Source organism: Anneissia japonica, unplaced genomic scaffold, assembly GCF_011630105.1.
Source record: "Anneissia japonica isolate Jap-2015-1 unplaced genomic scaffold, ASM1163010v1 scaffold87_len186233_cov173, whole genome shotgun sequence".
In the NCBI taxonomy this organism is placed as follows: Eukaryota; Metazoa; Echinodermata; class Crinoidea; order Comatulida; family Comatulidae; genus Anneissia; species Anneissia japonica.
The window spans coordinates 124,561-135,279 of record NW_022745088.1 but is presented as its reverse complement, the minus strand read 5'-3'; the positions used below and the strand labels follow the sequence as shown (position 1 = coordinate 135,279).

General features: G+C 34.9%; 1 protein-coding gene across 1 annotated transcript in view; it reads left to right on the top strand.

The window, feature by feature from the left end:
• Window positions 1–4,947: 4,947 nt before the first annotated feature.
• LOC117119925 (uncharacterized protein C20orf194-like) overlaps window positions 4,948–10,719 on the top strand; it is a gene marked incomplete at its 5' end in the record, with an annotated part of 127,503 nt that continues 121,731 nt past the window's right edge. The window contains 4 exon segments of the mRNA XM_033264906.1: window positions 4,948–4,976; window positions 5,609–5,733; window positions 6,517–6,613; window positions 8,017–8,095. Coding sequence (XP_033120797.1) covers window positions 4,948–4,976; window positions 5,609–5,733; window positions 6,517–6,613; window positions 8,017–8,095 — 330 coding nt within the window.

Sequence of the window (10,719 nt, the reverse complement as noted above, 5' to 3'; positions counted from 1 at the left end):
TACTATCCAAATATATATATATATATATATATATATATATATATATATATAAACAGACATTTGGGAACCAAGCTGTTTACTGTTTTTCATGAACACTGACGTTTAAATATCCAAACTACATATTTACAATGTCTCAAACCATTTTAATAAATCTGATCTATAACGAAAATTATAATTTTTTTAAATGCCACAACAATCATAAATGTGAAATTTTAATTGGACAATGCAAGTAAGCTTTTGGCTTGGAGACCTCTATTGTACGTTGTTACATTAGTAGTTAAATTGTTGTTACAATAGTGGTTAATGAATTTTGTTACAACAGTGGTTAAATTGTTGTTACAATAGTGGTTAATGAAATTGTTACAACAGTGGTTAAATCATTGTTACAATAGTGGTTAATGTTACATTAGTGGTTGATTTTTGTTACAACAGTGGTTGATTTTTGTTACAACAGTGGTTAATGTTACATTAGTGGTTCATTGTTACATTAGTGGGTGATACAGCTACCACCTATGGTGGAGGTCCTCTCTCTACAGAAGTCTCCAAACGAGGTTCCAAGAGCTACCTCGTGTCAAGTCAACCCTTAGTTGATGATATCATTTAAAGGTTCAATACTCCCCTTCCCAAAAAGAAGTACCCCACTTCTTCGGCATTTCTTTCACGCCGAATCGAAGCATGTGCCACTGATCAAAGGCGTCTTTTCCGTATCACAAACAAACTCCTTGGCAAGACCAAAGCATGTTCACTACCATATTCAACATCTGACCAAAAGCTTGTTGATGGTTTTTAAATAGATCTTTTTCTAGAAAATCCAGACAGTACGTAATAAATAATAATAATAATAATAACAATAATAACAACAATAATAATAATAATAATAATAATAATAATAATAATAACAATAATAACAACAATAATAATAATAATAATAATAATAATAATGATGACGTCATAATAATAATAGTAATAATAATAATAATAATTATTATTATTATATTATACTATAATTTAACTACAAGACCTAAGAGAGTAAGACACATTACAGTAAGGATAATAGTGATGATGATAATAGTAACAATAATAATAATAATAAAATACTAACAATAATAAAAAAAAAAAAAAAAAAATAATAATAATAATAATAATAATAATAACTAAATTTAAACTCGTCACTGAGGACGAGTTAGGTGATCAGCTTGTCAGGCAAAAGAATTCTTGCAGCGCTTAAAAGTGAAATATGGAAAAATACTGTAGCCAGGATTTTAAAACTGTACAGAAAAATATTAAGTCTGCCGCCCTCTCTCGGGCTCTTCAAAGTTTTAAAAAAAGAGGTGGAGAGAGGTTAGAAAAACATTCATTTTAACCATGATGACGTCATCAAAGTGAAAAATGATTGAAACATTGAGAAAGGAAATTGTCTCAGCTATAACATGCTTGAAGGTGGGAGACGATAGGCGAGATAGGTTCAAAAAAAGTATACAAATATTGACGTCATAAATCGATATTCATTTAAAAAAATTCAGATGGCAATATGATGACGTCACAATGTCCGATTAGCCAAAATGATCTATAAAATCATATCTACATCTCATGTTCTATAGCTGATGAGCTATAACTGATTAAAAAGTACGTCTGATTTTAGCATATTTTCACGGTATATTGGCACAAACGCGCACAAAGATCCCTATGTTTGATGCACGCGTACGGCATTGCTATTGGCCATAAGATGACTGAAAAGAATGGAAATTTGTGAAAACAATGTCAGGAACCCAAAATATGTGAAAAAACGTAATGTCTAGCTTCTGTACGTGCTGCGCGCTTTCTGTACGTGCTGCACGCGTAGGGGAAAATAAAAAAAAATTTGGAATGCTCAAAATGGCCTGAACCTTGCTCTAATTTAGTCAAAACGTAATTTCGAGCATTTTGAAATTTTGATGCACGCATACGCGCGCGTTATAAAGCGCACGCGTAAAATTAGGGTACATTACATTAAAACATTGACCTGAAGTTAATGCTCACTTAATACGATTTCGAAATGGCAATTTCGAAATGGCAATTGCGCGTAGATGACGTCACGCATGATTGGTCACCTTGAAACCCTTACCGTGACTAATCCAGGAGAAGCTGAATGTTCGTTGTGCGTACTGTAGCTCGCGGCAATTTTGAGATATCGTGCGAAAAGTAAAGGGGAGAAAGAAAGAAGAATAAAAAAAAGATGAAGAAGATCCTGACAATAACAAGAGGAGGTGATCTGCACTAGATGCGAATCACCAACTAGATTCGAACTCGTCACCAACGAGGACGAGTTTCTACCGCACTTTGACCCTTAGGAAGTGCGCGCGGTGCAGATTGTAAAGTTTTAAAATGCTCAAAATGGCCTAAAATATATGCTCCAATTGGTTTTAACAAAAGGGTAATTTAGAACATTTTAAAAGATTTACACATGCGTACGCACACATCTTGAATCCTGATATGAATACAGTGTCAGGAAACCAAAATATGTAACAAAACGTAATTTCTAGCTTCAGTACATCACTGTGCGTGTGGAAATGAGCGTACGGCGTGTAAATTATGGAAAGTTTTGGAATGCTGAAAATGACCTGAAACGTGCTTTAAATTATCTGAAAAGTGATATTGAGAACTTCAAATTTTAACGCGCACGTCGCGACATGCGCGTGGAGGGTAATTGCACAAGAAATTGAACCTTGTTAAGTGTAATTTTAAAAATGCCTGTTGGTTGGTAATGACACACAAATTCTCTCTTCATTTGAACTATATTATATCAGTCTGATAGCGTCGAAATACAGTCTGCCGCCCTCTGTTTTTCACAAAGTTTAAGAAAGAGAGATGAGAGGGGTCCAAAAAATAATTCATTTTGACCATGATGACGTCATCAAAATGAAAGGACAATTCCAAAAGAGAATTGTCTCAACAATTACATACAGGTGGGAGGCGATCGAACAAGAATAAGCGAGGTACGTTCAAATGAGTATAAAAATAATGATGTCATTAATAAAAAATTCGTTTAAAAAAAATTCAGATGACAATGTGATGACATCACAATGTCCGATCAGCCATATTGATCTATAAAATCATATCTACAACTCATGTGCTTTCAGAATATGTAATAAAAATTACAACTGATTAAAAATGGGCATAATTTTAAGCATATATAAATTTTGACACACGCTTATGCGCACGTTAAGACGCGTGAACGGAAAATTAAGGTACATGATATTCAACCTTGACCTGAAGTTTATGCCCACTGAATATGATTCAGAAATGACTAATGATTATTATGATGGGGGGTCATCAAAGTTTTGAAGAAAGAAAGATAAGGGTGGTCAGAAAAAACATTAATTTTTACCATGACGACGTCATCAAAATGTAAAAAGAAGTCACATCTATAAAAGAGAATTGTCTCAGCTATAACATACTCAAAGTTGGGGGACGACTAATAGTTATTATGATGTGGGGTCATCAAAGTTTTGAAGAAAGAAAGATGAGGGTGGTCAGAAAAAACATCAATTTTTACCATGACGACATCATCAAAATGAAAAAGAAGTCACATCTACGAAAGAGAATTGTCTGAGCTATAACATACTCAAAGTTGGGGGACGACCGATTAAGGATAAGCGAGATACGCTCAAATACTATGATATTACAGGTATTGTGAATATCACCCCATGCCAATCGCTGATTAACTTAAATTCCAAGAAATTTTGTGGATTCAACTTTTGTAATTTCTTTACCATTTGATATTATTGGAGCAGGAGGGTGTTTTAAAATGTTACTGACAAACATGAATCTGGTTTTTAAAACGTTGAGAGGTAAGCGATTGGCATGGGTCCACTCCATAATATTACAGAGTTCAGTATTTATTATTCTAATTAGTTCAGATGCATTCTTGTGAGAAAAAAAAGTTTTGAACCATCGGCAAATAAAATAAATGAAAGAACATCAGAACAGCGAACAAAATGATTAATGAAAACAAGAAAAAGAAGGGGACCTAACAGGGATCCCTGCGGGACTCTACAAACAACAGGTTTACGCCGAGATTCTACCCCATTATTTTGGACGTACTGCATTCGATCAGTGAGGTACAGTAGTCTCTGAACCACTCCAAGGCCTTGCCACGAATACCATAGTTAGATAACTTATGGAGAAGGATGTCATGATCAACACTGTCGAAGGCCTTGGGAGTCCAGAAAGACCCCAACTATATGCAATCTATTATCAAGTGCAGTAGTAACTTAATTAATAAGAGATAAAATAGCATGAGTAGTTGTGTGTTTTGCCCTAAAGCCATATTGATGATTAGTAAAAATGGAGTATGAGTGTACATAATTCTTTCTAAGATTTTCGAACAGGAAGTAAGTACAGTAATAAGATTGTCTGTAGATACACGTTTTGGACATTCCCTTTCTTAAATTCAAGGATAACTTTTGCGATTTTCATTTGGGATGGTACAATACCACATAAAATCGAATGATTTAAAACATGAGTTAGCATCATTTGTTGCCAGGTTTACAAGAACGCTTGTGATTGGCGGCATCATATCAGCACTTAGCAGGTATGGTAAATGTGCTGTGATTGGCTACTGCTTTTGTCAGCAATATTATTTTTTATTTAAAGATTAATTTCCATTTTTTGGTTACAGTTTCCCCAAGTTGACAATTATTAACATTTTTGTAAAAATAGCCTGTTTTTGGTGGGTTTTTCGAGACACCACCCACGGTCTAACCCTCTCATCTTGGTGCTTTGCACCTCACCTTCTACTTTGGAAAATTTACCTCCTACTTAGAATCCTAGTGAAAGGCCTGCATATGCATAGTGTAATTCTGAAATAATTTTATTATGGTAAAAAGAAACATCCCTATTAAGATAAAATTGACATTCCTCTTTTTTTTTTTACGTTTCACACATAAGATTCTTTCTGTTTTCTAGTTCTGGCTACGATGAAGAAACGATTGATGGTGAGTGAATTTTAATGTGTGTGCCTTGTGCTTCTGTCATTTGTTCTGCTGTGATCTATTAAACTTGAGCAAGCATGGGCTTTGTGTGCTGTATCATCTTCACTAAGCAACTGCATTTCGATACCACAGTTTCTTAGGGTGGTTGTTGATATCACATTGATACAGTACTGTACATGATATCATTATACCTCAGAATGAAAAAATTCACAATTTCAGAACATCAAAGTGATCTTTACAATAAGCTTTATTACAAGATGACAGTTAAGATACAATAATTCCTCCTTAACTAGCTGTTTATAATAACATTGTACATTCATGAATACACTGATTAAAAAGATATTACTATAAGGAAGGCAAAAACCATGTGTTGTTAATTCTACTATACTAATATGAACACCAATATTTACCATGAGTAGGATTAACTGGGTGTGTGAAAGCTCATCTCTGTGCGACTATACCCATATTATAAAATGGTTTTTAACTACATCTGTGTAGGCTTAGTCTTTCTTTCTAGCTTGGTTGAGGCTGGAAACGGGTGTACACAGAAATGTAACCAATGAGCATATACCTATGCACTGATTTACTGTATATTGCTAGTCATTATAATGTTAATTATATGTTTTGTTTTTCAGACCTTATTTTTCTTATCAAGAAAGACAGTGTTCATGTGTATTGTAACCCCATCAACTATCATTACCTCCTGCCTTACATTAGCTCATGGCAGAACCTCCAAATACACTGTATGACTGAAAATGAGGTGTGTTCAAATATAATATTCTTATTCTTTATTCATGAAAAAAAAAAAGTACAATACAATGGTAGTATATATATATGGACATACTGTATATGGAATACAAGTGGAGTGGATTGAATGAGTGGGCCAGGACACAAAAGTGAACTTAATAACTATAAACAAAAAGTTTGTGAACCTCACTCATCCAGTTCAAAATATTAAACAATGCAATATTATAAATAATATAGACTGTCTTTATTTTTTTTTTCTTCAGTAATTTCATATACATTGACAGATTTAAAAAAAAGCACACATTTAATAAAAAATGACACAAAAAAAAAAAAAAAAATCTCTCAAGCTTAAAAAATTTATTTTTCAAGTAAGTAAAGCCATGTGCAAGACAGTTAAGATTTGTGTACAATTAAAGCTTGAAAAAAAATGATACTACATTAATTCTTTCTATTCAAGAAATAAGCTTGACTTAAACCTCTTCACATGTTCTTTATTTCTTTTCTTTCTCTTATAATATAATCAAACAAAATTAACAAGTACTAGAAAGCAATCTTAATTTCTCTTTTTTTTATAGTGCTACAAGTGCCATCAAGGGCCAATCCTCACAAACACAAAGAAACACAAAAAAAAGAGAACTTGAAGAAAACACACACTTTATTATTTGAAGGTACAGTATATGTTATTTATAATTTTTTATTTTGAAATATGTTTTCTAATGTACAAGTAAGTTGGTTACACAAATATCAGAAGAAAAATATTTTGATTTGTATTGTTTTGTATTATGTGTTGTTTCAGTTTGAAGAGGATGAAGCTGCAGAAAACTTCAAGATTAAGAGTTTCATTGAGATGAATCAAAACTGCTTGAAAATTGGTGTTCCATACAGCACACATGGTGAGCAAAAATGTTGGTAATAAATGGCATGTTAATGTGTTCATATTCTGGGTATTCTATACATTATGTATTGTAAGCAGTAACATTATACATTTTTTGTTGTCCTTTCATATGAAGGTGACCACAAAAATCTGGTATACAGAATGGAAATGTTTCAGTTTATATATTAGTGTGTGTGGTGGCTGTGGCTGATAAGTCAAATTTTTTGCTTTAAACAATTCTTGCATTCAGAACTTTAGGTGTTTAATGGTTGCGCACTGAGAAGCAGAACATTCCTTTCTTGCATCTTGTTTTTGTTGAAATGTAAGTTTGTTCATAATGATTTATATTCTCTTTGATGCATCATTCCATTTAATATGGTTTGCTTACTGTATTTTTCTGTGACTCAACTATGGAGGTGAGGGCGGTTTGGCACAGTGGCAATGGTTTGGTTTCCCAACCTCAAGCATTTCGCTTGTGTCCTTAAGCAAGACACTTTATCTTCATTACTTCTGTCTACCTACTTTAGCTGTAAATGGGTACCAGCAATTTACTGGGAGTAACCTGCAGTGGACCAGTGTTCCACCCATGGGGAGCATCACTTTCTTATTTGCTTGACGCTAATTGAAACTGGGGATAAGCTCCAGCCCTACGAGCCCCATGGCTCGGCAAGAATTTACTTTTAACTTTTTACAACTGTGTTATAGTACATTGTTTGAGTGATACTTCAATGGTATTCTTATACCACTTTCTTTGGTACACCGTATTTATGCCAACATGTATTTTTCTACAGTGCACAGGGCTAGCAAAACCATCATGGTATTCCATAAGGCATCCATACTAAAACTGGGATACTTTTTCAGGCTCAGTAACTAATACATGATTCACACAACAGAAATGTACTGAATATTAACATTATTAACAAATTGTACCAAGAATATTGCCTCTAGCATGGATATTTCTGTTGTGAGAATGCAAATCCTTGTAAAAATACAGTACCATAACATTTCGAACTCAAGGATCTGGCGCCTGGTAACAGGGTGCAACATATCTTTCACTTTGGTGTCACCGTCTGTGCATTGGCCGATCCAGGGGATTCAGCACGTTTGGACGAACCCACCTCTATGAGGTAACTCAAAAAGAAATACTGCAGTTGGTGGATTCAGTGGGGCCGGGCTACTTTTATATACAAATTTGAGTCTGAGAGTGCCATTTCTGGCTATTAGAGGTCTCATAATCATAAATTTTCATAATCATAAAGGCGGTCTAGACTTTCAGATTCCTGGATACCCTACTGTGAATCTCCTTGATTCAAATCCTGGATCTGCCCCTGCTGTGTATAAGTTGTACTGCAATTTCTAGCAAGGTTTGTATTTGGTTAGCTCAACTATCATGATACTTGTTTTCTTGTCCTTTTTTTCTAGGTCACCAACAGAAGTTTGACCCATTTACAATTGAGAAATGGCCGCTGGTTCAAGCCCATGGCCTTGATGAGTTTGGCGCGTAAGTTGGATGAAGTTTTACCATATAGCAGTCTGGTGTCTTAATTGAAGTTTTTAAACTATTATTATTATTATTTCTACTATTATTAGTTTATTTTGTAATTGAAATTTTAAAATGTTTTAGAAATACTACAAAAATGAAACAAATAATAAAATTTAATGTACATTAACCTTTAATTGCTTACTTGAACTTTACAGCATTTATTTTAAAAAGAATTCCCCCCTCTTTATTTTGCAAAAATAGTCTCGAAAAGAAGCCCATGTGTCAGCATTAGTTGAAACCCCTGGTTTTGACTTGGTATTAAAAGGGAACAGTGAAATTACATGGAAACATCTCAAACCGAACATCAAAGGTTATAACCTGCGGTACCGCCGCTCTTATCATAATCAACTAATAAACCATTTACAACTAATTACGACGACCCAATTGCTTTGCACATGCTCGCTATTGTGTAAACTACACGATCTAATATTCCTGCATCGTGTTCTCATGGTAATCGACATCGTATCACACCATGATCATACCAGGGAACAGTTAAATTACACCACCTAAATGTTATACAGAAACGATAAATGGGGACTAGGCCTATATCGCGACAATTGTTTTAATATTTTGCAAATATGCTCGATGGCTAACAGTCTATATTCTATTTTAAAATACCAATCAAACAGTAAATATTGAGTTTCAATATTTTAACTATCAACAGTTTGACATGGATTCGGGCCTAGATACAAAGACGGTGAACGTGGGTGTACACCTATCACTCACAATCAGGTATAGCCTAGCCCGATGTTGTCTAGTACTGTACTGTTGGGAGGCTCTGGGCCTTACAGGCGACCTAGCATGGACGTTTGTTGTGAATGCTTTATCCGTTTAACCTAGAGACCCAGAGACCTAGAGTACCAAGTTGCCAACCTCTCTGTGGTTATCGTAATACAGTCGGCAGATATAACTCGCTAGGACTGTTATATTTGGCCCTGGGACTGTGTTCACTGTTAAACATACTTGTGGGATGGTGTTTTTATTTTATGCAGGGAGTTGGTGGTTTATGTTGCAGGCATGAAGGAATTTCATATTTTTTCACTTGTCCTCGGACAAATACCTTTGAAAAATGCACTTGTCCTTAAGACAATTTTACTTGTCCCAATATTATTGCGCAATAATCATAAAAAGTAACACAAAAGTAAAGTATTTTTGCTATGGCCCTACAACATTAAAAGGCCTACATGCATACGGCATTGATCACACAAAAATGTTTTTCTTTCTTTTTTTTAATTTGGAAGAATTAAAAGGACGACGACGGATTTCTGGGCCTAATATTTTTTGCGGGGAATATTTTACAGCCTGACACATCATCTTTTCATTTATTACAAAATTTTAAAAAATTGTTTACCTCTCAACGAAAGACAAGCACTGTAGGCCTATATAATTCTAAGCATGGGCCGAGGGGACGAATCCCTTCTAGAGAATCTCCGAGATGGCGAAATTTTTGAGACGTGAAAATGATTCATTTATAGGCCCTAAACCCTCAATTTTTAACTTCAATTTTACAAGATTTGGATTTTATATGCACATTATCATCATCACTTAATCATCATTTTCAAATTACTTTAACAACTTTAAATCCCAATTTAACAACCCTAGATTGCCTTTCCCACACGCGCAAACGAAATAGACTAGTCCTATTTTGAAGTCGGCCTAAGGCCAAAAAAAATAAATGTTCTGTCTCTGGTCTGCGCGTGCGTCGATTTAGACACTGCGCATCAATTTTTAAAAGTTTTTTACCGGACATAAAACATTAAGGCTTATCCATTCTAGGTTAGGTCATTGCTAGCCCAATAGACCTTTCCGGGCTGTCAATCAAACTTCCAAGTAACCAATCAGAACAAGGCATATACCTGTCTCTTATACACATCTAGGTGAGGGCGGTTTGGCACAGTGGCAATGGTTTGGTTTCCCAACCTCAAGCATTTCGCTTGTGTCCTTAAGCAAGACACTTTATCTTCATTACTTCTGTCTACCTACTTTAGCTGTAAATGGGTACCAGCAATTTACTGGGAGTAACCTGCAGTGGACCAGTGTTCCACCCATGGGGAGCATCACTTTCTTATTTGCTTGACGCTAATTGAAACTGGGGATAAGCTCCAGCCCTACGAGCCCCATGGCTCGGCAAGAATTTACTTTTAACTTTTTACAACTGTGTTATAGTACATTGTTTGAGTGATACTTCAATGGTATTCTTATACCACTTTCTTTGGTACACCGTATTTATGCCAACATGTATTTTTCTACAGTGCACAGGGCTAGCAAAACCATCATGGTATTCCATAAGGCATCCATACTAAAACTGGGATACTTTTTCAGGCTCAGTAACTAATACATGATTCACACAACAGAAATGTACTGAATATTAACATTATTAACAAATTGTACCAAGAATATTGCCTCTAGCATGGATATTTCTGTTGTGAGAATGCAAATCCTTGTAAAAATACAGTACCATAACATTTCGAACTCAAGGATCTGGCGCCTGGTAACAGGGTGCAACATATCTTTCACTTTGGTGTCACCGTCTGTGCATTGGCCGATCCAGGGGATTCAGCACGTTTGGACGAACCCACCTC